This window comes from Suncus etruscus, chromosome 6 (genome assembly GCF_024139225.1).
Source record: "Suncus etruscus isolate mSunEtr1 chromosome 6, mSunEtr1.pri.cur, whole genome shotgun sequence".
In the NCBI taxonomy this organism is placed as follows: domain Eukaryota; kingdom Metazoa; phylum Chordata; class Mammalia; order Eulipotyphla; family Soricidae; genus Suncus; species Suncus etruscus.
The window spans coordinates 31,572,752-31,598,626 of NC_064853.1; the positions used below are offsets into that span (position 1 = coordinate 31,572,752).

At 48.0% G+C, this 25,875-nt stretch overlaps 2 protein-coding genes across 2 annotated transcripts in view; one reads left to right on the plus strand and one right to left on the minus strand.

Annotated features, from left to right (window-relative positions):
- Nucleotides 1-1,114, plus strand: part of LRRC41 (leucine rich repeat containing 41) — a 24,781-nt gene extending 23,667 nt beyond the window's left edge. Inside the window, exons 8-10 of the mRNA XM_049774703.1 lie at nt 1-86; nt 274-349; nt 430-1,114. The exon at nt 1-86 is cut by the window's left edge and continues 37 nt beyond it. Of these exons, the coding sequence (XP_049630660.1) occupies nt 1-86; nt 274-349; nt 430-649 (382 nt within the window). The 3' untranslated portion in view covers nt 650-1,114. The remainder of the gene's footprint in view (nt 87-273; nt 350-429) is intronic.
- A 115-nt stretch (nt 1,115-1,229) lies between these two features.
- On the minus strand, nt 1,230-25,673 carry RAD54L (RAD54 like). The gene is made up of 17 exons (XM_049775493.1): nt 25,536-25,673; nt 22,502-22,618; nt 17,129-17,189; nt 15,581-15,716; nt 14,262-14,331; nt 13,882-14,170; nt 13,428-13,552; nt 12,112-12,262; nt 7,387-7,513; nt 6,228-6,302; nt 5,956-6,086; nt 5,165-5,275; nt 4,911-5,034; nt 4,510-4,588; nt 3,341-3,520; nt 1,520-1,683; nt 1,230-1,440 (listed from the first exon to the last, which is right to left on the minus strand). The coding sequence occupies exons 1-17, from the start codon at nt 25,671-25,673 to the stop codon at nt 1,230-1,232; spliced, it is 2,289 nt and encodes a 762-aa protein (XP_049631450.1).
- Between the last annotated feature and the right edge of the window lie 202 nt (nt 25,674-25,875).

Consider the following 25,875-nt stretch of genomic DNA (forward strand, 5'->3'; position numbering starts at 1 on the left):
CCCAACCCAATTTCTGCCTGAGATGGTTGCTGCTATGAAGGGGAATTCCACACTGAAGGGCCTTCGACTGCCAGGGAACCGCCTGGGTGGGACAGGGCCCTCGGGAAGGAGCTGGTCCCAATTTGGAAAATGGGAGGGGGGAGAGGTTGAGAGGAGCATGGGACAGTGGGGTGGGTATTGGGGCTATTGGAGGCCTCTCCAGCTAAACTAACAAAGGTACCCTCAGACTCTGCTCTTGAGTAGCAGTGACAGGCACTGTTCCTCTCCTCTCAGGGAACGCTGGTCTGCTGGCCCTGGCAGATGTTTTCTCAGAGGACTCATCTTCCTCACTGTGTCAGCTGGACATCAGGTACACACAGAGGGTAGGGGACTAAGGAATGGAGCTACAGGGATAGAGACTAGATTTCTAATCCATCTCATCCCTACCAGTTCCAACTGCATCAAGCCAGATGGACTTCTGGAATTCGCCAAGAGGCTGGAGCGATGGGGCCGTGGAGCCTTTGGTCACCTGCGCCTCTTCCAGAATTGGCTGGACCAGGATGCAGTCACAGCCAGGGAAGCCATCCGGAGGCTCCGGGCTACCTGCCACGTGGTTAGCGATTCTTGGGACTCCTCCCAGGCCTTTGCAGATTATGTCAGCACCATGTGATGGGGCTCTACCTCACAGGTCCCTGCAAAGGCTGAGGCGTGGGGTGCCCAGAACTCCCCGCCATCAATTCTTTCTCTTTTAGCCACTTTTCCCTCTCTTTTCTTCCCTCCTCCCTTTCACTGAGGTCCAGGAAGCCTTGATGGGGCCCAGCAACAGCATTTCCACCCTAGGTTTAGAAGGCCTTTGGGCCCTTACTCAGTGCCCTGAAAACCCTGGCCACAAGTTGACAGTGCTCATTGGTCACTGAGGGAAGCCCCTGTTCCCACTGTCCCTACCCCAGGGGTTCCTGCTTTCCTTCTTCACGCAGGTACCCAGGCTTTAGAGACATGTAGGGTGCCTACTACCAGCTCTCTTCTCTGTTGGGCTCACCAGGCTGCTCCCAAGCCTCAGTTCCTTTCATACCTTTATTCCTTTCTTTTTTTTAACCAAAAAAGTTTTTCTTATAAAATAAATTTTGGGCAAACATCATGTAGCCCTTCTTGATTTTCTCCCAGAGAACAGAATTCAGTATCCCTTACGGGGCAAGAAAGCCATTTTCCTCGTCTCCTTCCTCCCATAGCCACACATAGCTCAGCTGGTGTCAGTGGAGGCCTCGCTGCTCCTCATGGGAATGATGGTGGAAGACAAAGGTGATGGCGGCAGAGGCAGCATCCCAGGCAGCCTGGAGGACCGAGTCCTTGAGCCCCCTCTTATCAGTGCTATGGTTCCACTGAGCCAGGTCTGAGGTGCAATCAGAACCCTCAGGGGGTGGCCGGACCTGGTGGTTGTTGACACAGCGACGGCAACGCAACCTGGGACAGAAGACAAAACCATGTTCGCTATAGATCTCATCTCTGCACAAAGATGTGATCAGCAAGGTTTTCCACCCACCTGTCATGGGTGTCACTAAGGCTCGCCTCATCCAGGGTAAACAGCTCCTTTAGCTCCCCCAAAGAGAAGTGCCGCTCCACATCCTGCTCTTCATCGACCACACAACTGCTGAGAGCTTTCTTGTGGCTCTGACGCTGAAAGATCTTCTCCTCAATGGTTCCTGTCTGAGGGGCCCAGAGGTCTAAATTATCCCCAAGTATGAGATAGAAACACCCAAGGGTTCAAGCTATAGCTCCCCAAGAAAAACAAAGAAACTAGAGAGCCAAGGAGCAACACGTCTGCTCAGCTGAGCCCACTAACCCGGTCTCAGAAACACCCAGGATAGCTTAAGTATAAAATAGAATCCTCTATTCTTGAGTCCAGAGAACAGTTTAAGAGTGAGACATACAATATGGTTATTGGAACAAATACAGGGTACAGAGAGGGATGGCAGATACAGAGGTCAGGTGCTTGCCTTAAATGCAGCCATTCCTAGTCTAATTCCCAATACCACATCTGGTCTTCAGAGCACCACCAAGAGTGACTGCTGAATATGCCTGGTAAGATTATCCTTAAACTAAATCTTGAAAATGCCCTACCAAGGAGCAATTTCTGAGCACATAGCCAGGAGTAACCTCTAAGCGTCACCGGGTGTGGCCCAAAAACCAAAAAAAAAAAAAAAAAAAAAAAAAAAAGGGTCAGAGAGATAGCATGGAGGTAGGGCATTTGCCTTGCATGCAGAAGGATGGTGGTTCAAATCCCGGCATCCCATGTGGTCCCTCGAGCCTGCCAGGAGGAACCCCTGAGCGCTGCCGGGTGTGACCCCAAAACACAAACAAACAAAAAAGTGATCCAAGGGAATAGTCATAGTAGGTCAGAGAATTGAAATATTTTGTTTATAAAAGTTCCCCAAGCTGGGGCCGGAGAGATAGCGTGGAGGTAAGGCATTTGCCTTTCATGCAGGAGGTCATCGGTTCGAATCCCGGCGTCCCATATGGTCCCCCGTGCCTGCCAGGAACAATTTCTGAGCCTGGAGCCAGGAATAATCTCTGAGCACTGCCGGGTGTGACCCAAAAACCACAAAAAAAAAAAAAAAAAAAAAAGTTCCCCAAGCTCTGCTAGCAGGGTTTAGTCCCTAATTAAACCAAGTCTAAAACAACCAATAACCTTTTTAAAAAGAAAGGATGAGGGGTCAGAGAGCTAGTTCATACAGTGCTTAGGGCACTTGCCTTGCATGTGGTTATCCACGTTCGATCCCAGCACCATGAACGTGCCAGGAGTGACCCTGCACACAGAGCCAGAATAAAATCCTAAGCACAGCCAGGTGTGGCCCAAAAACAAAACAAAAATCAATAAAAACAATTTAGAGAATGGTTGGGAAGAATGCTAGCTGTAGGCTCTACATGGAGGAGGCCTGGATCATACCCTGCCACTATCTGTCCTCCCAACACCACCTGAAGTGACCCTGAGCACAGAGCTGACTGGCCTCTGTGCACCATTGGGTGTGGCCCCAAAAGGGAAGGAATTTGAAAAACTTCAATGCCACCTAGTCCCAAGGGACATGAAATATATGAATATAATGCAAGTGGCACAAAATTAAGGTATGACAAGGTTAAGTGGTCTGTGGAAAGAATGAAACCATTTTAATAACTTATTAGGAATCCAGAGGGCAGATTGAGAATAAGATGATTATGGAAGAATAGAGTAGGGAACATAGAAAGTCAAAGGGCTCTAGGCTGGCATTGCTAGAAGCTGAAAGGGCAGGAGCAACTAAGAAGGCAATCGGGTCCTAAAGGCCTTGTTCCCTGACCCACCCTGCACTAACACCATCGCCATCCTTACAGATAGCAGGCGATATATATAGCAGATTTTCTTCTGACCATCACGCCAAACTCGGGCCATGGCTTGTTCATCATTGGCTGGGTTCCAGTCAGGGTCGAACATGACCAGTCGGTTAGCACCAATGAGATTGAGGCCACATCCTCCAGCTTTGCTGCTCAGCATGAAGATAAAGTCAGGGGTCTGGAAAGAAAGGAGGCAAGAGAAAAAACTTTGCAACTTGAGGTCGAATCCTACTCTGACAGCCAACTTTTCTCTCCCAAATTAGTAATTTTGTCAAGTCTGATTTCCTGTAAACCAGTTTCCTTGATAGCGACCAGAAAAAAGGCTCAAGAGAACCTGCAAGCAAAGTTTCTAGCCTTATTCTTGGGCTGCTCCCAGCTTCAATCAGGAGACTATGAGATTAAGGAATGGAACCTGAGCTGAGGTTCCAACAGGCTAAGCTTGTACTCCAGCCCTTTGAGCCACCTCTGCCCCACAAAGCTCCTCAGTCAACCTTTTTTCTTTTCTTTTGGTTTTTGGGCCACACCCGGTGACACTCAGGGGTTTTTCCTGGCTATATGCTCAGAAATCGCTCCTGGCTTGAGGGACCATATGGGATGGGGGATCAAACCACGGTCCATCCTAGGTTAGTGCATGCAAGGCAAACGCCCAACCACCTGAACCACTGCTCCAGTCCCCTCTTTTTTTTCTTTTTATGGGGGGTGAGGGGTGAAGGGGCATATCCACTAGTGCTCAGGACTTACCCTGGCTCTGCACTCAAGGATCACTCCTGCTGGGGCTCAGGGTAACAATTCAAGAATGGCCATGTAAAAAGGCAAAATGCCTTATTCTTTGGCCCCATCATTTTATTTATTTATTTATTTATTTATTTATTTATTTATTTATTTATTTATTTTTGAGAAGGGGCGTGTTACAGATGTGGTGGTATTTGGAGAACTAATCTTTCTCCTCACCACCCCGCCCCTCCATTCCTTGTTCCCTTCATCCATTTTTGGTTTGGGGGCTATAATTAAGATACTTAGCAGTTACTCACAACTCAGTGCTTTGGATCATGTGATACAAGGGATAAATGCAAGTACTCCAGCCCCCAGGCCAGCTCCCTAGTCTGTCAACCCTTAGCTCTGATGTTACTGCCATTTCTGGTGTAAGGACAGGGGCTGTACAATTACCGATGGATCATTGAAGCGCTCTACAACCTTGGCTCGCTTCTTAATAGACATTGTGCCATCCAAGCGAACATACAAGTACCTGAAAGAGAACCCCCAGATTAAAAACATGAAAAGGCCCATTGGAGTCAGAGCCACCAAAATGACAGAACTAGCTCAGGCTCTTCTGAACTGCCTGAGGCCCTAAGCTCCAAAGGGAGGAGAGTGAGGGTCAGACTGTACCCCAGAAGCAACCTGAGGAGTGGCGGCTTTTCATGTGCTGACCCTAGTAGGGTGGCAGTATGGGAAGAGACATTTTGTGGGATCTGTCTCCTCAGTATTGCCCATCTCCACCCATCAGAACATTCTTACTAGGGGAAGAGCAAAGGGCACCCCTATAGCAGCCTGACTAGCCTCTCCCTTACCTTCGAGTCCTGCAGAGCTTCTCAAAGAGGTCTAGCGTCTGGGTGTAATTGGACACCAGCACTACCTTGTCACTGCTGTGGCTTCGGGTCACAGCCAGAATGTAATCAAGGACTAGCATCTTACCTGGGAATCAGCAAAAAAACATTAACCCTGGTGAGCCATCCCAACAACCCGGGCCCTTAATCCGGATATCCTAACTTGAAAAGGCTCAGTAAGCAGAGAGATATGCAAACACTTGTGGAAAAGCACTTACCTGACAGCTGGGGCTCCACAGCCTTGGCATTATAGCTGGGAGGGAATAAGTCCAAGGCCCCCTCAAAGCCACCCTCTTCTTCCACACACTTCTCATAGATCAGAGCTGGATCTAAAGAGAGAAAAAAACGCCAATGAAAATTTTCAAAATTTCCTGGGGTCGGAGTGGTAGCGCAAGTGGTAAGGCATCTGCCTTGCCTGTACTAGCGTAGGACGGACCACGGTTCGATCCCCCGGCGTCCCATATGGTCCCCCAAGCCAGGAGTGATTTCTGAGAGCATAGCTAGGAGTAACCTCTGAGCATCACAGGGTGTGGCCCAAAAAAACAAACAAACAAAAAATTTTCAGAAATTTCCACTTCAGTGTGCTTTGGAACTCCAACTCATGGCTACACCAAACTTGCCTGACCCCTCCAGCACCCCAATTCCAAATTCCAGTGTCTTGCCAGCACTCACTTAAACCACGACAGCAAGCATGGCATTTGCTAGTTTTTCCAACAAGAGCACAGGCTTAAAGAGAGAAGGTTTCGTTGTGATTCTTCCTCCTGCCCTACATTTCACATGGACATATGTACACATGGTCACATAGATCCCAAGTATCAAGTGTGTCTGGCCAGAGAACAAGTTAGAATCTCCAAAGTCAAGGGTCTGGCTGCAGGTATGGAGACCAGGAGGATCAGAACCACATGTGACCTCTCTGATGACTCTGGACAAGTTTCTGTGAAGGCTTGGTCCTTACAAGACACTACCCTTGCGCATTCTCAGAGGACCCAAAGCCAGGAGCCCAACTCACGGTTGCATAGCTTCTTTAGAGAGGTGATAGAAGAGAGGGAGGACACGCTCATCTTGCCCTCCCGCAGCTCTTCTGCTGGCTTGGCCTGTCTCAGAAACCGCTTGTATAATTCCATCTGAAGAGGAGTCAGCCTGAAAAAAAGGCAACTGATCAATCTTGGAAATAAGACTAGATAACAATTCGTTCCTTTGAGGCCCCGGGACAATCAACCTGGCCTCAGGGATTCAGCTATTACACATTCAACTCACTGACCCTCCACTAAGGTTCAATACCTGCAACACACCACCTGCTCGATCTTCACTGGCAGATATTTAGAAAGAATATCAGAGGTCCTCCGTATCAGGCACCTGGGGAAAAGAGGGTAAGAAAAGCATGAGCTGGTAAAACTGGCACACAGACTGTAGAATCAAAGTCAGCATCCCACCCTAAAGACCAAGAAAAACTCTTCGGTAACATAAGCGTCAGAGACCCATTTGTCCTGTGGCAAAGATTTCTGTAAAATGGGCCATTTCATGGGAACAGAGATCCTTCCAGTGTTGCATGGTGGAAAAATCGCTGGTCTCCAAGAGAAGGTCAAGGGCTCCCTCTGAACCTGGTGCTGACAGGGAAAATAAAGTGCAGACCACTAGGTACTAGTGCAAACCACTAGGTAAGAGTAAGGCCCAATAAAATCAAGCCCACAGCTCCTGGCAGACCAAGGAGGATAAGCACCTCCATGCTACCTAAAACTGTGAAGGAGAGGGGGCAGTTGAGAAAGGCAGGACTTCTGGAGGTGCAATATACGAGTCCAATAATAACCTAACTTCTGGGGAACAGACACCATGGAAAAAAGAGGAGAGTCCTTGTTAGCCCACTACCCTTTCAGCTCCACTCCTACCTGTGGGAGAACGCTATGGGCCTGGGGAAGGGAGCTGGTGCCCTGGACTGGAAACCAAACAATAGGAAGCTTCTGAAGCACTAACAATACTCCAAAGAAACCCATCATTAAAAAAGAGCTTTCTGGGGCCCGAGTGGTGGTGCAAGCGGTAAGGTGTCTGCCTTACATGTGCTAGCCTAGGGCGGACCACAGTTCAATCCCCCGGCATCCCATATGAACCCCCAAGCCACGAGCAATTTCTGAGCACATAGCCAGGAGTAACCCCTGAGTGTCACCGGATGTGGCTTAAAAACCCGAACACCCTACCCCACCCCCCCAAAGAGCTTTCTCAGCAGCTTGCTAAGAAGCTCAAATCTATACTACAGAATCCGACCAAGATGAATCAGGGGTGGAACTATTGCATCCATCAATCATTAGGCACAGGCCCACTCTCTGTGAGTCCTTATAACAGAGGGCTGTCATAAGACAGCAAAGGAAATGATTCTCCTGAACTTGACCTCACTTAGGAGAGACTCCAAGAGGAAGTACAGCTGGCAGCAAGCCCACGGCACAACCTGTTCACGATGCTGATGAGCTCCTGTAGCCGCTCCTCGCCTAGCTGCCGATCTGCCTCACTAGCAGCTGCATCTCGACCCTTCAATATTGGCAACTCAAAATGTTTCTTAAATTCCTGGGCAGTTCCTAAATAGAGGAGAGTAGGGAAAATTAAAGCACTGAAGTACAGCATGGTACCCTGAGCACCACTGAATGGATGTACTCCCCAATAAAACAAAACCAAATAAGACAATGAGAAAGGAAGATTTTTGTCCCTATTTTGTTACTGACCAATCTTCTCATAGTCAACAAATCACAGGCAATTTCTATTTCAAGAAATAAAAGGTGGGCCAGAGAGAGAGTACAGAAGTAGGGTGTTAGTCTTGCATGTGGCCAACCCCGGACAGACCCAGGTTCGATCCCACGCATCCCATATGGTCCCCAGAGCCTGCCATGAGTGATTTCTGAGCACAGGGCCAGGAGTAACTGAGCACCAGGGATAGCACAAAAAACAAACAAAAATAAATAAATAAATTCAAGAGTTAGCAATGCAGCAATGACCTAAGTGGCTAAGAGTAAGAAAGAAGGAAAAAAACCAAAAGTATCTTTCATTACATGGGACCGGAGCAATAGTGCAGCAGTTGGGGAAAGGACTCAAAGGTCTGGAGCACTGACTTTACATATGACATTCTTGGGTCCAATCTTCAGCATCACTCTTAGCACTGTAGGGTCCTTAGCAGTGCTGGGAGAGAACCCCTCTCCTCCAAGAATCTCCCCCAAGATTTGAGAGTGAGTACATTTGAGAGTGGCCAAAATCCCTGCCCCCCCAAAAAATAAAAAAGCACATCTTTTTTTTAGGGGGGCTTTTGGGTCACATCCAGCCATACTCAGGAGTTACTCCAGGCTCTGTGCTCAGAAATCGCTCCTGGCAGGCACAGGGGACCATATGGGATGTTGGGATTCAAATGAATGTCCATCACGGATCGGTTACTTACAAGGCAAATGCCCTACTACTGTGTTATCTCTCTGCCCCCCCCCAATAAAAGTCTATCATGATATTGGAAAAATTGGTTCATTTAAATATAAATATATTTTGGGGTTTTTTGGCCATACCTGGTGGCACTTAATGGGTTACTCCTCGCTCTGCACTCAGAAATCATTCCTGGCAGGCTCAAGGTACCATATGGGTTGCTGGAGATCAAACCAGGGTCTATCCCGGGTCAGCTGCATGCAAGGCAAACTTCCTACCACTTTGCTATCGCTCTGGCCCTGGTTCAGTTATATTTAATGTAATGAAATATACTTTTCGTTTTGTTTTGAGGCCACACCCAGTGACGCTCAGGGGTAACTTTTGGCTATACGCTCAGAAATCACTCCTGGCAGGCAAGGGGGACCACATGCGATGCTGGGATTTGAACCACCGTCTGTCCTAGACTATCTACGTGCAAGGTAAATGCCCTACTACTGTGCTATCTCTTCAGCCCCTAGATAATTATTTTAACACTTGACTGAACACATAGCATAAGATCCAAGAAAAATCCACTAGAGACAGAAAAATGCCAAATCTGTTCAGGTAATGATATGCACAATATTCATAGAAAGATTAAGCTAGAAATAACTCAGATGTTTATCAACACTAAAAATATTATTCTGGTATGAGGGCTGGAGAGACAGGCAGGTAGGGTGTGTGCTTGTCTTATATGTGGCCAACCTGGATTGAATCCCTGATATCCCATATGGTTCCTCAAGTACCACCAGGAGTGATTTGTTAATAAAATTAATAAAATGTGGGGCCCAGAGAGATAGCACAGAGGCATTTGCCTTGCAAGCAGCCAATCCAGGACCAAAGGTGGTTGGTTCGAATCCCGGTGTCCCATATGGTCCCCCGTGCCTGCCAGGAGCTATTTCTGAGCAAACAGCCAGGAGTAACCCCTGAGCACCACCGGGTGTGACCCAAAAAACAAAAACAAACAAATAAAAAAAATTAATAAAATGCAGTTTTGCGAACACAAAAATAAACTATTGCAAAGATGAATCATATTTTTAGGGGGGTTGTTTTGGGCCACACCTGGTGACGCTCAGGAGTTACTCCTGGCTACGCGCTCAGAAATCACTCCTGACTTGGGGGACTATATGGGATGACGAGGGATCAAACTGCATTCCATCCTAGGCTAGCACGGGCAAGGCAGACAACTTATTGCTTATGCCACCGCTCAAACCCCCATATTTTTTTTTTTTTTTGGTTTTTTGGGCCACACCCGGCGATGCTCAGGGGTTACTCCTGGCTGTCTGCTCAGAAATAGCTCCTGGCAGGCACGGGGGACCATATGGGACACCGGGATTCGAACCAACCACCTTTGGTCCTGGATCGGCTGCTTGCAAGGCAAACGCCACTGTGCTATCTCTCCGGGCCCAAACCCCCATATTTTTAAAAAATCAAACAAGAGGCCAGATAGCACAGCAATAGGGCATTTGCCTTGCACTCGACTCACACAGGATGGACCTAAGAACTATCCACGGTGTTGCACACTGACAACCTGGGATGGATCCAGGTTCAATCCCCATCATCCCATGGTCCTCCAAGCCTGCTAGAAGTAACTCCTGAGCACCACTGAGTGTGACCCACCCCCCAAAATCTGAAGTGGTGTTGGAGAGGCAATTCGATGGGGCAGAACACATGCAAAACTATAGACATGACTGAGAATGAGCCCCAAGCACAAAACACATCATACATTTTATAAGAATTTTTGTTAAAATTTTGTAAGAATACATTTTAGGGACCAGAGAGATAGCACAGCAGTAGGGCATTTGCGTTGCATGCAGCCAATCAGGGACAGATCCAATACCAGCATCCTATATAGTCCAGAGAGGCAGCATGCAGAAAGACGGTGGTTTGAATCCCAGTATCCTGTATGGTCCCCCAAGCCTACCAGGAAGGATTTCTGAGCTTAAAGCCTGGCTCTATTCCTGAAGTAACCCCTGAGCACTGCCGGGTGTGACTCAAAAACCAAAAAAAGGGCCCGGAGAGATAGCCCAGCAGCGTTTGCCTTGCAATCAGCCGATCCAGGACCTAAGGTGGTTAGTTCGAATCCCGGTGTCCCATATGGTCCCCTGTGCCTGCCAGGAGCTATTTCTGAGCAGACAGCCAGGAGTAACCCTTGAGCACCGCCAGGTATGCCCCCCCTCCCCCAAAAAAAAGAAACGAAAAAATTAAAATAGGGCCGGAGAGATAGCATGGAGGTAAGGCATTTGCCTTTCATGCAGAAGGTCGGTGGTTCGAATCCCGGCATCCCATATGGTCCCCTGAGCCCGCCAGGAGCAATTTCTGAGCATAGAGCCAGGAGTAACCCCTGAGTGCTGACAGGTGTGACCCAAAAACCAAAAAAAAAATAAAATAAAATAAAACTATTTAAAATAGTTTGAAAAGGAATAGCACAATTGGTAGGGTAATAGCTTTACACAAGGCCAACCCTAGTGTGATTCCTAGAACCACATATGGTCCTGAGCCCAGCCAGGAGTGAGCCTAAACACTAAGCCAGGAGTAGTCCTGAGTACTGCCAGATGTGACTCCAAAACTAAAAAAAAAATAATAAGGAGATGGATATAATACAGGGGTTGCATTTGGTTGACCCGTTTGATCCCTGATAGCATATCGTCTCCGAAGCACCACTGAGGACAGCCCTCAGTAGTTGAGCATGCAGAGTTATAAACATCACAGAGCCAGGTGTGGGCCAATGAGGAAAAAAAGGGGAAGAAGGGAGAGGGGAGAAAAAAAAAGAGAGGAAAGAAAAAAGAAAGAGTGCTGTTTTGCAGAAGCCCTGGGCTTGAACTTTGGCATCACCTGGTCCCTTAGCAATCAGGAGCAACCCCTGTATACTGCTGGGTAGCCCCCACATCAAAAAAAATAATAACAGGGGCCGGAGAGATAGCATGGAGGTAAGGCATTTGCCTTGCATGCACAAGGGCAGTGATTCAAATCCCGGCATCCCATATGGTCCCCCGAGCCTGCCAAGAGCAATTTCTGAGCATAGAGCCAGAAGTAACCCCTGAGCGCTGCCAGGTATGACCCAAAACCCAAATAATAATAACAACAACAACAAACTAAAGAAACCTGCCGAGACTGCTCTGCGGCCAAAACTTCTATGAGGACATGAATAGCAAAACTATCCAGGGGTTCACTCCACCTCAAACATCTGCCACACCCTGTAGCAGAAGGAAGTCCAAAGGAAGTCCAAAGTGGATGAATCGAGCTGATGAGCCAAGTGAAAGCCTCACAATGGCTCTTCCACTCCCTTCTTCTGCCAGCACTGCCTGATACCAATGAAGAACTTTCTCACCTTTTATTTATTTATTTTTTTTTTTTGATTTTTGGGCCATACCTGGTGGTGCTCAGAAATAGCTCCTAGCAGACTTGGGGGATCATATGGGACGCCAGGAATGATCCCGGGTCAGCCACATGCAAGGTAAATGCCCTACCCACTGTACTATCACTCCAGCTCCCACAGACAAGAGAAATTCACCCTTTTCTTTTCTTTTTTTTTTTTTTTTTTTTTGATCACACCTGGCAGCGCTCAGCATTTACTCCTGGCTCTATGCTCAGAAATTACCCCTGGCAGGCATGGGGGACATATGGGATGCTGGGATTTGAACCACCGTCCTTCTACATACAAGGCCTTACCGCTGTGCTATCTCTCCAGCCCTGAAATTCACCCTTTTCAATGTCTTCCATGATGCTGTTTTCTTACCCAAGATGCCCGAATTCACAAAATGTACCAAGCTGAAATATTCCAGGAGATCGTTCTGGATAGGGGTCCCAGAGATGAGCACCCGCCGGCTTGTGTTTAAGCTGTCCAGGGCCTGGTAAGTCTGGTTATCTGAGTTCTTGAGCCTGTGTCCCTGCAAGGAATAGACTGTCACTTAAGTCTGTATCCCAAGTGGCACTCTGAAGTGCAGCAGTTTCTAGTCTAAACAGGAAAAGTGTCAGATATGGCAAAGTCTGGGGCCTTGAGAACGGGATACAGGTGTACACTCACACCCATTCTTGGAAAGAAATATCTGGCTTGAGACAGACTTTCTGTTCTTTTTTTGTTTGTTTGGGCCACACCCGGCAGTGCTCAGGAGCTATAAAGTTCCAAGCCCCAGAAAATCAACACATACTAGAGAACCCTTCCAGTCCGAGCCTCTGTGCCTGTCAATCAACCTAGCCTGAAATCAAAGCAGACAAATGATTGTGTTTTCCCTTAATCGACCGATTTTTAAAAACATTTTTCTTTTTTTGTGGGCCGGAGAGATAGCATGGAGGTAAGGCATTTGCCTTTCATGCAGAAGGGCAGTGGTTCGAATCCCGGCATCCCAGATGGTTCCCCAAGCCTGCCAGGAGCAGATTTCTGAGCATAAGCTAGGAGTAACCGCTGAGCCGGGTGTGACCCAAAAACCAAAACCAAAACCAAAATCAAAAATGAAACTTTTTTCTTTTTTTGGTCACACCCAGCAGCACTCAGGGGTTACTCCTGGTGCTGTGCACAGAAAACACTCCTGGCAGGCACGGGAGAACATATAGGATGCCAGGATTTCAACCACCATTCATCCTGGGTCGGCTGCATGCAAGGCAGACGTCCTACCTCTGCTATCTCTCCGGTCCCTAATCAACCGATTTAATCTTCACAACAATCCCATGAGTTACATATTATTACCTGTTTTTACAGACATATAACAGAGGATAAAGTGGTCCAGTAACTTATCCAAGATCCTCTGACTGGTAAGAGGCAGGGCCACAATTTCAATCTTGAACTCAGAACCTTACCCCTACCCCTAACCATGCCAGTCTCTGCACCCAACCATAGTCTTCCCACCCTAAGAAGTCTTGTGGTCTAGGAACCCTATGGCCACAAACAAAGCAGCCCACAGCACCTCAAGTCTTTAGTACTGCCTGATTCCTCTCCCATCTGGCACCACATGCTCTTCCTCCCCTCACCAGCATGCTGTCCTCAGCACTGCCAGTGGATGACCAAGCACAGGGTGGCAGTACACAGTGACAACACTGACAGAGTCCAGTACCTACCTCATCACATATGACAAGCCCCACACTCCCTTTCTGTAGAACTCCCACGTGGAGGCGGAACGTCTCATAGGAAATGATGAGTATAGGAGAAGGCACTCTAGCTCCACGCTGGTTCATGAATCCTTCTACAACAGAAAAGATGTAAAGGGAACAAATCTTGCTTCACACACGACAGACCCAGGATCAATTCCTGACATCCCACAAGGTCCCCCAAGCCTGCCAGGAATGATTTATGAGCAAGGAGCCAGGAGTAACCCCTGAGCACTGCTGGGTGTGGCCCCAAAACCAAAAAAAGTTATCTTCATTTAAACCAGGAAATAACTAGTCCAACTATGTCCTATGGGGATTATACCCACCTTTCCCTTATATCTCTGGCCCTGGTCATCAGCCAGCAAACATGTAAGACAAACAGGAAATGGGCAAATAAGCAGCCATCTTCATTATGACTCCTTACCTAGCTTTCGGTCTATCTCATCCTTCGAGCCTCCGTCGATGGCCAAAGGTTGGATCCTTCCTCCAAGCCACTTCCCCACTTCATTGTACCAGTTCTTCACCAGGCTGGACGGGGACACCACCACCGCCTTGTCAATTTCTGGCTTGCACTCTGGACTCTGGCGCAGAAGCGTCCACATCAGCGTGATGCACTGCAGGGTCTTGCCCAGGCCCATCTCATCTGCCATGATGCAGCCATGGCTGCCAGGGATGCGCCGACTGGTGACACACTCCCACAGGAACTTCACCCCCTGTGAAGAACAGCACTCAGCTCACGCTGGCCTCCATGACGCAGCAGCTTCACAAGCTCAGCCACACTTCCTCCCCATTGGCCACATTTACCTCTCTCTGGTGAGGCCGTAAGACTTTACTGAGAATAGGATCAACCACCACATGGACAGGGAACTTTTCCCTGAAAAACACAGCAGAGAGAACACAGGATACTGACACAGGCAAGGGCACATTCTCAGGAAGTTGTGTCCTGCTGACCCAGAGACCAGAGACAACTGCTAGAAATGAGGCATGTATACCAGTGTGGTCTGGTATACATTCCTAATTGTAAAGGCAGCAGTTAGAAAATAAGGAAAGAGATGGGTCCCTTTCCTGTCCCTCCCTGTGCTTGGGGGCTGGAGAGAGAAGACACCACCACAGGCAATACACGTTCTTCCCAGGCATCAGCTTTCCCCTCCTGCCTGAGTTAAATAGTGCTCTGATTGTGAAGTACCAGTGCTTAGGGTGAAGAGGGGAGGTTCAGACCAAGGGAGCAATAACACCGTAGGTAGGGTGTTTGCCTTACACGTGGCCAACCTGGGTTTGATCTCAGGCATCTGTCTGGTCCCCTAGCCTGCCAGGAGTAACCCCTAAGAGCACCGCCACCGGCTGTGGCCCAAAAGTAAAGCAAAAATAATCCGAGGGAGAGAGGGATGGAAAAAATAATAATCCTTTGGTTGGGGGGGGCAGGAGAGGTAACACAGCGGTAGGGGGTTTGCCTTGCACGCAGCCGCTCCAGGAATGACAGTGGTTCAAATCCTGGCATCCCATATGGTCGCCCATGCCTGCCAGGAGCAAATTCTAAGCCCAAAGCCAGGAGTAACCCCTGAGCACTGCCAGGTGTGACCCAAAATCAAAATTAAAAATTCTTTGGGAGGGGCCAGAGAGATAGCATGAAGGTAAGGCATTTACCTTGCATGCAGAAAGACGGTGGTTTGAATCCCGGCATCCCATATGGTCCTCTGAGTCTGCCGGGACAATTTCTGAGCATGGAGCCAGGAGTAGCCCCTGAGCACTGCCAGGTATGACCCAAAAACCAAAAACCAAAAAAAAAAAAATTCTTTGGGGCTTAATGGATAGCACAGTCAGTGGGTAGGGCATTTACATGTATTTGCATGCAGCCACCCAGATTCGATCTCCAGCATCCCATATGGTCCCCAAGCTGCCAGGAGTGATTTTTGAGTGCAGAACCAGAAGTAACCTCTGAGTGCTGTCGGATGTGGCTTCAAAACAAAACAAAACAAAATATCACACCAATACACCCTCTGCCCTCCAAGATGTATACACTTTCAGAGGCCCAGAAAGAGGAGAGAAATGTTGCATGGAGCCATCAGAACACACGCCTGTGTACCATCCCCACCCAAGAAAAATAGAATTCCTCAAGTACATACTTGTCAAGCTTCAGCTGGTCATGGGCACTCAGTGGTGGAGGCTCATACAGGACCAAGGCACCTTCTTCCAAGGGGTCATGGAGGGCCCGGCGTACCCCAGCCCTCTTGAGGCCCAATGCTCGAAAGCCCAAGGGACCTGGAAACCAATAACCTGCACATAAGCCTCTTATATGTTGTGATGCCGCAGAAGAGGCAGCTCAAAGGCTTCACAGAACCCTTCCTCAGCTCCAAGGACCTGCTCTCTCGGAACGTCACCAAACCTGAACATTCCTCCATCTACCTCATATCCAACTTACAAACTCCTCAGAGGCTGAGCCTTTTCCATCACAATTCAAGTCAATCTTGAAAAGGACTAAAGGTATCATTTCTGGATTTTTGGGGAGGATAAAGGGAAAGTTCCCAGCACTATCTCTACTCTGCCCCAGGATTAAAATCAGAATGAAGTTTTCATTGGGACGGAGCAACAGCTCAGAAGGTAGGACATTTGCTTTGCATGCTGTTGACCTAGGTTCTGTCCCCAGCAACCCATATGGTCAGTCCCTCAAAGCCTACCAGATGTAATTTCTGAGCACAGAACCAGGAGTAACCCTGACTGCTGCCGGAGTGGCCCAAAAACCAAAAAGAAAAAAAGAAAGGATTTTCAGATTTGAGAACACTGAGATGAGAGCTGATTCATTCCACGATGGTCCCAGAGTCTACACCAGGTTTGACCCCAAACAGGATAGGAAAAATTTTGTAGGCTTGAAGCCTGCAACAGCCAATCTTATGAGATGCTACTAAATTCATCAGAAGTGAACTAAATGAAGTCAAAACCACCAGATACACCCACAACAGTTCCTGAGCACTGCACAGCCCCACCATAAGGGCCTGGCTGAGGGCTTAGCAAACAGACCCCTGTAGTCAGGGAATGCTCACACCAAGAGGGACCACCAATGCCCAGAGGGATAGCACAACAGGGAGGGCATTTGCCTTGCATGTGGCCAACCTGGATTCAACCCCTGGCATTCCATATGGGGTCCCCTGAGCTTGTCAGGAATGATTTCTTTCCTTTCCTTTCTTTTTTGTTTTGTTTTGTTTTGTTTTTGGGCCACAACTGGCAGTCACTTCAGGCTCTGCACTCAGAAATTTTTCCCTCTTGGCAGTGCTCAGGATCTATATGGGATGCCAGGGATTGGACAAGGGTTGGATGCGTACAGGACAAACATCCTACCCGCTGTGCTATCACTCCAGCCAGAAGTGATTTCAGAGCAGAGCCAGGAATAACGCCTGAGCACCTCGAAAAGAGTGACCATCTGAATGGCAGGTTCAATTCCAAGCTAAACTCGCATTAACAAAAGCAGATAAGAGTCAGGAATACACTAGTACTATCTATCTCTAGTAGGTGGGGGTTTGCCTTGCACATGGCTGACCCAAGTTCAATCCTCAGCATCTCATGGTCCTCTGAGGATCACCAGGAATAGTTCTCTGAACATAGAGCCAGACATAACCCCTGAGCACCAACAGGTGACAAAGCAAAACCAAACCCAAATCAGAAGTTTCCCCTTTTACCTTGATAATTTGGTATAGGAATTTTGAATGGCTTTGACAAAATACTTCGAATAAATGCTTCCTGAAAAAAGAATGAACAGGCATTCAGGACTGATTGTTTATGTTATAGAGTGGTATCTTCACAAATGTAGTCTATACCTATGTAAAGGCAAAATGACTGGAGCACAGTTTGTATGAGTAAGACCCAAAATTCAATACCCAGCACTATACTGGTGCGAACACTGGAACTGATCCCTGAAATCTATTACTATGTGAACCCATAGGGAGTGATGCCCCAAGCACAGAACTAGGAGTAGCCCCAAGCACCAGAGTCCAGTAAGCCCTGAATACTAGTAGAAGTGTCCCAACAGAAAAAAAATTACTGGGGCCGGGCGGTGGCGCTGGAGGTAAGGTGCCTGCCTTGCCTGCGCTAGCCTAGGACGGACCGCGGTTCGATCCCCCGGCATCCCATATGGTCCCCCAAGAAGCCAGGAGCAACTTCTGAGCGCATAGCCAGGAGTAACCCCTGAGCGTCACAGGGTGTGGCCCAAAAACCCAAAAAAAAAAAAAAACCCAAAAAAAAAAAAAAAAAAAAAAAATTACTTAAAGAGAGATGAACATCAGCAATAAAGTGTTTCCACACTCGAGTTCCCTAAGTGCATGTAATCAGGATCCCCATGGTTCAATTCAATGCACATAGCACTAAGCACTAGCTTATGATCCAGGTATGATCCCAAAGCAAAAATAAAAAAAAAATCCATGGCAGGGGATCTAAGAAACAGTACAATGAACGTAGCATATGACTGCAAATGAGAAGCTCAAGTTCGAGTCCATGGAAGGCAAGAGCTCCAAAGCACTGTCAGAACGACCCCAAGCAGAGCTGGGAGTAGTCCCCAGATTCTGCTGTGTATGTGCCCAAAAAGAGGAGGAAAAACAAAACAAAACAAAACAAAACAGTTGGGGTAGTGTAAACTGCTAACCTGGATTCAATCCTGAGCATCCCATGTAGTGCCCCACCGGAGGTAAGTACTGAGCTCAGAGTCAGGAATAACCTCTGAGCATCAATGGTGTGGCCCCCAAACAAATAAAAAACACAACTAAAAAAAACAGGGGAAAAAAGGACATGGGGGTCTAGGGCAGGCATCCTCAAACTGTGGACCACTGAGGACATTTATCCAGTCCACTAGTTGTGGTTTTCTTTTCTTTTCTTTTTTTTTTTTTTTTTTTTTGGGGGGGGGTGGCACACATGGTAGCACTCAAGGGACTCCTGGCTCTGCGCTCAGAAATCACTCTTGGCAGTCAAAGGGGACCATATGGGATGCCAGAAATCAAACCCAGGTCTGCCTGGGTTGGCTGCGTGCAAGGCAAATGCCTATGCTGCGCTATCACTCCGGTCCCCACTGGGTGTTTTTCAGTTTTTGGAGGGGGGGTGGTTTGGGTCACACCTGGCAGCGCTCAGGGGTTACTCCTGGTTCTATGCCCAGAAATCATTCCTGGCAGGCTCAGGATGGGATGCCAGAATTTGAACCACCATCCTTCTGCATGAAAGGCAAACGCCCTACCTCAATGCTATCTCTCCAGCCCCCCACTGGGTGTTTTTGCTGCTGCTAGCTTTTTTTTTTTTTTTTTTACTTCAACATAAGATATGTTCAGTGCACATAGGAATTTTTCCATAGTTCTTATTTTCTTTTTTTCTTTTTTTGGTTTTTGGGCCACACCCGGCAGTACTCAGGGGTTACTCCTGGCTGTCTGCTCAGAAATAGCTCCTGGCAGGCACGGGGGACGGGGGGGATCATATGGGACACCGGGATTCGAACCAACCACCTTTGGTCCTGGATCGGCTGCTTGCAAGGCAAACGCCGCTGTGCTATCTCTCCGGGCCCTAATAGTTCTTATTTTCTAAACTATAGTCCATCCCTCCAACAGTCTGAAGGACAGTGAACTGGCCCATTTAAAAAGTTTGAGTATCCGGGCCCGGAGAGATAGCACAGTGGTGTTTGCCTTGCAAGCAGCCGATCCAGGACCAAAGGTGGTTGGTTCAAATCCCGGTGTCCCATATGGTCCCCCGTGCCTGCCAGGAGCTATTTCTGAGCAGACAGCCAGGAGTAACCCCTGAGCACTGCCGGGTGTGGCCCAAAAACCAAAAAAAAAAAAAAAAAAAAAGTTTGAGTATCCTTGGGGCTGGAGAGAGTGGCAGGGCATTTGTCTTGCACGCAGCTGATGTGAACAGAGATGGTTCGAATCCCGGCATCCCACATGGTCCCTCATGCCAGTCAGGAGCAACTTTTTTTTTTAGGCTAGTCAAGTGAAGCAGTGGGAGTGGAGAAGGAACAAAGAAATCTATAACTGGCTGTGATCACTTAATTGTAAACACCACTGCACTCGGACCAGCCAGGAGCAACTTTTGAGCGCAGAGCCAGAAGTAACTCCTGAGTGTTATGGGGAGTGGCAAAAAAAAAAAAAAAATGGCAGCATCAACAGCAAAAACGTCAATAACAAAGGTGTTCAATGGAAGTCAGACATGGTGTTAAAGCCCTTGCATCCTGTTCCCACTTAATCCTCACAAACAGGCTTATGAAATACATAACTTACTTACACCTCCATTTTACAGATGAGAAAACCGAGAGCAAGTGGTTGAATACTTCCCCAAGTCACATGCTTTTAACAGTTGCGAGGCAATATGGTCTCCTAACACAACCTGTTTGGTTATAGTCATATGGATCTACACAGTCTCAGTATCTGCCTGCCAATGTTAAGGCAAAGAAGAGGAAACATGGGTATATGGGAGAGGAAGCCAACTAACTACCAAGAGGGAAAAAGAAAAGTTTTGTTCTGCTTTGCTTTTTGTTTTGGGGCCACAGCTTGCTATACTCAAAGGTCACTGCTGGGGCCCGGAGAGATAGCACAGCAGCGTTTGCCTTGCAAGCAGCCGATCCAGGACCAAAGGTGGTTGGTTCGAATCCCGGTGCCTGCCAGGAACTATTTCTTTTTTTTTTTTTTTTTTGGTTTTTGGGTCACACCTGGCAGTGCTCAGGGGTTATTCCTGGCTCCAGGCTCAGAAATTGCTCCTGGCAGGCAGAGGGGACCATATGGGGCGCCGGGATTCGAACCGATGACCTCCTGCATGAAAGGCAAACGCCTTACCTCCATGCTATCTCTCCGGCCCCGCCAGGAACTATTTCTGAGCAGACAGCCAGGAGTAACCCCTGAGCAACGCCAGGTGTGGCCCAAAAACCAAAAAAAAAAAAAAAAAGGTCACTGCTGGCAGTGCTCAAGGGACCATGCAGTCCCAAGGATTGAATCTGAGCCTGAACTCCTTCTAAGGTGATTGCTCTGCCTCTGATCCATGTGACCCCTGGACTTATGCTGACTTTATCCTAGTCAAGGTTATAAAATTTCTGAAAATTTTATCATCTGAGGCAACGGACAAAACAACTGCAGGGCAGTACAGGCTTGCTTTTCTTCCCTTATTAACCTGTCTTTCTGCTAGCAGGTAGTTTTTTCCACTACCGTTAAAACTACCTTTAGCGTTTCTACTCTTTGCTTCAGGCATTCTTGGGTTTCATCTCTTATTTAACTGCTTTGGGCTAGCTTGCAATGGTCTCCTCACTCAGGAGATACTGACTATATGAATGTTAGCTGTATGGCAGTCATTAAGGTTTTGTCCCTGGAATCCCAGTGTCCCACACCTGCTACTTGAACTATTGCTGGAAATAGTTTTCTCCTGTAATCAGGGGCTTCGGGCAAGTTGGAAACTCTCTCAGAAAGCCTTTTTCTGAGCTATCCTGAGCACCTCCAGGTGTAGCCAAAGAACAAAATAATAAAAAGATTTATTGGGGGCCAGAGCGATACCACAGTGCATAGGGCCTTTGCCTTGCATACAGCCAACCTGGATTTGAACCCTGACAATGCCATATGGTTCCCCAGCCTGCCAGGAGTTATTTCTTTTTTCTTTTTATGGTTTTGGGCCACATGGGGGGGGGGGGCACTCAAGGGTTACTCCAGGCTCTGCACTTAGAAATCACTCCTGCCCCAACCAGGAGTGATTTCTCAGTGCAGAGCCAGGAGCTGCCAGGTATGGCCAAAAAAAAAAGTCATCAGCCTTCCTTTTCTTATCCCCCACCACTCCAGTCTTCTACACCTTAACTCCTTTGAAATAATTGCCTGATCACAAAGGCCTAATTCCAAGGGAATGTTTCTTACCCTAGGAAACAAAGCTAGCTCCTCTTTCTTTCAGGAAGGTGCAAACACCACTCTCCCTCTTCCCCTCTCTGTTTCTTTTTTTCTTTTTTTTTGGTTTTTGGGCCACACCCAGCGATGCTCAAGAGTTACTCCTGGCTATGCACTCAGTAATCGCTCCTGGCTTGGGGGGCCATATGGGACTATATGGGACGCCAAGGGATCGAACTGAGGTCTGTCCTGGGTCAGCCGCGTGCAAGGCAAACGCCCTACCGTTGTGCCACTGCTCTGGCCCAGTTTCTTAATGAGATGGCCTATGCTCACCATTTTGGAAAGACTCTGGGCTCAGCCTACACATCTTCATGCTAATGATCCCAAATCAGTACCTTTCTTTGCAGTTCCATAACCACATTTTAACTTTTTTGTTTTGGAAACACAATTTACTCTACCTGGCCCTATGCTAAGGGATCATTTTTCAAAGTGTTCAAGGGCAAATCTGTAGTACCACGAATCAAAAGCAGGTTTGAAAGATGAAAGCCAAGTACCCTACCCACTGTACTATTTTTTTTTGTTTTGGTTTTTGGCTTTTGGGCCACACCCAGCGGTGCTCAGGGGTTACTCCTGGCTATCTGCTCAGAAATAGCTCCTGGCAGGCGCAGGGGACCATATGGGACGCCAGGATTCGAACCAACCACCTTAGGTCCTAGGTCCTAGATCAGCTGCTGGCAAGGCAAACACCGCTGTGCTATCTCTCCGGCCCCCCACTGTACACACACGTTTGCAAGTACTGCCAAATCTTGGTAGATTAAGTGGTAGGCTACTGACACTTCCCCCTGCCCACCCCCACCCCCCACATGCCTTTCACCACAGTTAAATGTTTACAAAAAGAGAGAGCTAGAAGACTTTAGTACTCTTTAAAGCCATATGCAGTCAGACCATCTGGCACAAGAACTCTGGACCCAACATCAGCCCTGGTCTTGTCCCTTCTAGAAACCTTATCTTCAGGAATCTGAGATTCCCAACAAGGGATTTCCAAGAAGCCCAGATCCCTAAAGAATGGGATCCCTGGGCTTCTTCTAGGCCCTGGGGGCTGTGGGCAGGCCAATTCTCCCAACTCTCTCTGCCAGCCACAGAGCAATGAGGAGTCTCCAAGGGCAGGAGACTCCCCATACAAGACAACACACTACACAACACCAGGTGGTGGTTCTGACTTACATGATGACTACTGTCCAGATAGGGCAGGCGATCCGTTAGTTGTGTCAAAGGTTTCCGGAAAGGAGACAGAAAATTCTCCTGGCTCTGAGTATCACTCCTGGATTTCCTTTTAGGAGTCTAGGAAAGAATTTGGGGAAGATGAAATGATAATGAAGGGTGGATCGAAGAGATAGTACAGAGGGTAAGTAAGGCACTTGCCTTGCACACATCTGACCTGGGTTTAGTTCCCGACATCCCATATGCTCCCCATGACCCCTGAGTCTGTCAGGATTCCTGAGTGCTGAACCAGGAGTAACTCTGAGAACCACTGGATGTGTAACTCCCCCCACCGAAAAAAGAAAGAAAATACTTGGGGCCAGAGCTGTGGCACAAATAGTAGGATGTTTGCCTAACACGCTAACCTAGGACTGACCATAGTTCGATCTCCTGGCATCCCATGTGGTCCCTCAAGCCAGGAGTGATTTCTGAGAGCATAACCAGGAATAACCCCTGAGTGTCACCGAGTGTGGGCCAAAAAAAAAAAAAAAAAAAAAGAAAAGAAAAGAAAAGAAAAGAAAAGAAAATACTTTAGAAGGGCTGGATAGTTGGCACACAACTAACTTATGTTTGATCCCAAACACACATGGTACCCCAAGCACTACCAAGAGTGACAGAGCCAGCACAAAAAATAAAAACTCCTTATGGAGTTCCAGGTAGCATGTATACCATCATCCCTTTATTCAGACTTATCCAATATTTACCAAATGAAAAGAGAGAAACCTAATAAGTCTTAAAAATTTGCCTACACAGGGGCCAGAGAGCATGGAAGTAAGGCATTTTTGCCTTGCATTCAGAAGATGGTTCGAATCCCAGCATCCCATATGGTCCCCCGAGCCTGCCAGAAGCAAGCGTAGAGTCAGGAGTAACCCCTGAGTTACCTGCCAGATGTGACCCCCTCCAAAAAAAAATTGCCTAAACAAAATAGGATCTGAGGTGACCACAGTAGACCCCACACTGCAGAGCTGAAGCAGCTCAACATTCTCAAGCCCTACTGGAACCATGCTAGATTGGTTCCACTTGGCTAAGTACTACTTAGAGTGACTTGGAACTCCAGAAACACTACTTGGGAACATAGCTAGTCCCCCTGCCACCCCCCAAATAAAACCCTTAAACTTGCCTCATTTGAGTGGCACTAGATAAGAGGAGCATGAAGAAAGCCTGTGAAGAGCAAGACCAGCTTGGAATCTTACTAACCCCAAATCTCACTCTCAAAGACTGAGTGAGCAACATATATTGCATCCCTCCTGATGTCTGCCAGAGGAAACCGAATACAGTTGCCCCCTCCCCAGCCGTGTTAGTGAGGATGTGGCACCAAGAGTCTTTTCAACTGCACCAAATCCAAGTTTGAGATCAGTGTAAGGATCTCTTACCACTTCCACAGAAGTATAAAAGCTCCTTCACACCAATGGAGCAACTAATAAGAGCAAACTCCACTGAAACAAGAGGCAAGAACCCAACTCTAATAGCTCATCAACATACCTGAAAAGAAACACCAGGTCTCCTTCACCTGTCCCCTGAAAAGAAGGGAGCGATAGTACAGCGGATAGGATGCTTGCCTTGCACACAGCAGAGCTGGATTCAATCCCCCACATTCTTTTTGTGTTTTTTTTTTTTGTTTTGTTTTTGTTTTTGGGTCACCCGGCAGCACTCAGGGGTTACTGGCTCGATGCTCAGAAATCACTCCTGGCAGGCTTGGGGGACCATATGGGATGCCGGGATTTGAACCACAGACCTTCTGCATGCAAGGCAAATGCCTTACCTCCATGCTATCTCTCCGGCCCCAATCCCCCACATTCTATATGGTTGCAAACATAAAGCCAAGAATAATCCCTGAGCATTCCCAGGTGTAAAAAGGAAGTTCTGGCTGGAGAGATAGCATGGAGGTATGGAGGTAAGGTGTTTGCCTTGCATACAGAAGGTCACTGGTTCAAATCCCAACATTCCATATGGTCCCCAGAGCCTGCCAGGAGCGATTTCTGAGTGTAGAGCCAGGAGTAACCCCTGAGCGCTGCCGGGGGACCCAACACACACACACACACACACACACACACACACACACACACACACGAAGTTCCTAGACCTTCCTTGAGTCATCTATTCTCCTAAAATTTAGGTGAGTAATCATCCCAAAGTTTAGGTGACCAGCCCTTGATTCTTGCAGTAGTCTCTTCTCCTCTCCTCTCCCTCTCCTCTCCCTCTCCCTCTCCCTCTCCCTCTCCCTCTCCCTCTCCCTCTCCCTCTCCCTCTCCCTCCCCCCCTCCTCTCCTCTTCTCTTCTCTCTCCCTCCCCCCCCTCTCTCGGGTTACTCCTGATTCTGCGCTCAGAAATTTTTTTCTTAGTTTTTGGTTTCTGGACCGCGCCTGGTAGCGCTCAGGGGTTAGTCCAGGCTCCAGGCTCATAAATCGTTCTTAGCAGGCCCAGGAGACCATAGGGGATGCTGCGGATCTAACCAAGTTGCCCAGAGTGCAAGGCAAATACCCTACGGTTGTTATCACTCCAGGCCAGAGCAATAGCACAGCAGGTAGGACCTTGCATGTGGTCAACCAGCCTGCAAGGAATGATATCTGAGCGCAGAACCAAATTAAACCCTAAGAGCTGCCAGGAGTGGCCCAAAAACCAAAAAAAAGAAAAAGAAATTACTCCTGGCAGGCTCAGAAGACCATATGGGATGCTGGGAATTAAACCTGAGTGCAAGGTAAATGCCCTACCTGCTGTGCTTTCACTCCAGCCCCAGGCAGCTCTTTGGGAAGTACAGCCCTACAAGAGCCACTGATTTGGTTTACAAAGGTTCCATTCAGAGCCCCACCAAGCATCCCAGCAGGCAGTGAAAGACTAGTTCCAAAGTCAAAGGAGGATGGGGAGAGCCACCACCCTCCAGTCTAGGAAGCTTACAGAATATAGGAAAAGGGGCTTCTGGAAGTGACAAAATCCATTACTACGTAACCCCAGAAACACTCTCACTTTCCCTCACTTCCCTTGAGGGTACAGTACTCACCACAAGCCCAGGATGCCAGTCCTGATCATCAGGGTCTCTGCCTTCTGGTTTTCTCTTGGCCAGTTGGCTGGGAGCTAAGCTCCTTCTCTGTAAAGCAGAGGGGAAACTGAGGCACCCGGGGCAGCAGACAGCCTGCATCCAGCAGACCCAGATGCGGGGCTACCCTCCCCCTTTTAGACCACCACTTACCATCCTGGGTCCAGGAGCCGCTTTTAGAACGTCAAGTCCCCATCAGCCAAGAAGGGTCCAAGGCCCCCAAGAGCTGAAACGGAGAGAGAAGGCAGCCTTTAAAGAGGGGTGGGGCTAATGCAGAAGCATCCAGTTAGCATTTTGGGCTAAA

Coding starts and splice junctions, on each gene's coding strand:
- RAD54L (XM_049775493.1), bottom strand. CDS start 25,673: ATGCAGGCTGTCTGCTGCCCCGGGTGCCTCAGTTTCCCCTCTGCTTTA. Junction 3,521..4,509: donor AGCGCTTCAATGATCCATCG/GTAATTGTACAG, acceptor CTTTCTTTCCAG/ACCCCTGACTTTATCTTCAT. Junction 1,684..3,340: donor ATATATATCGCCTGCTATCT/GTAAGGATGGCG, acceptor TGGGCCCCTCAG/ACAGGAACCATTGAGGAGAA.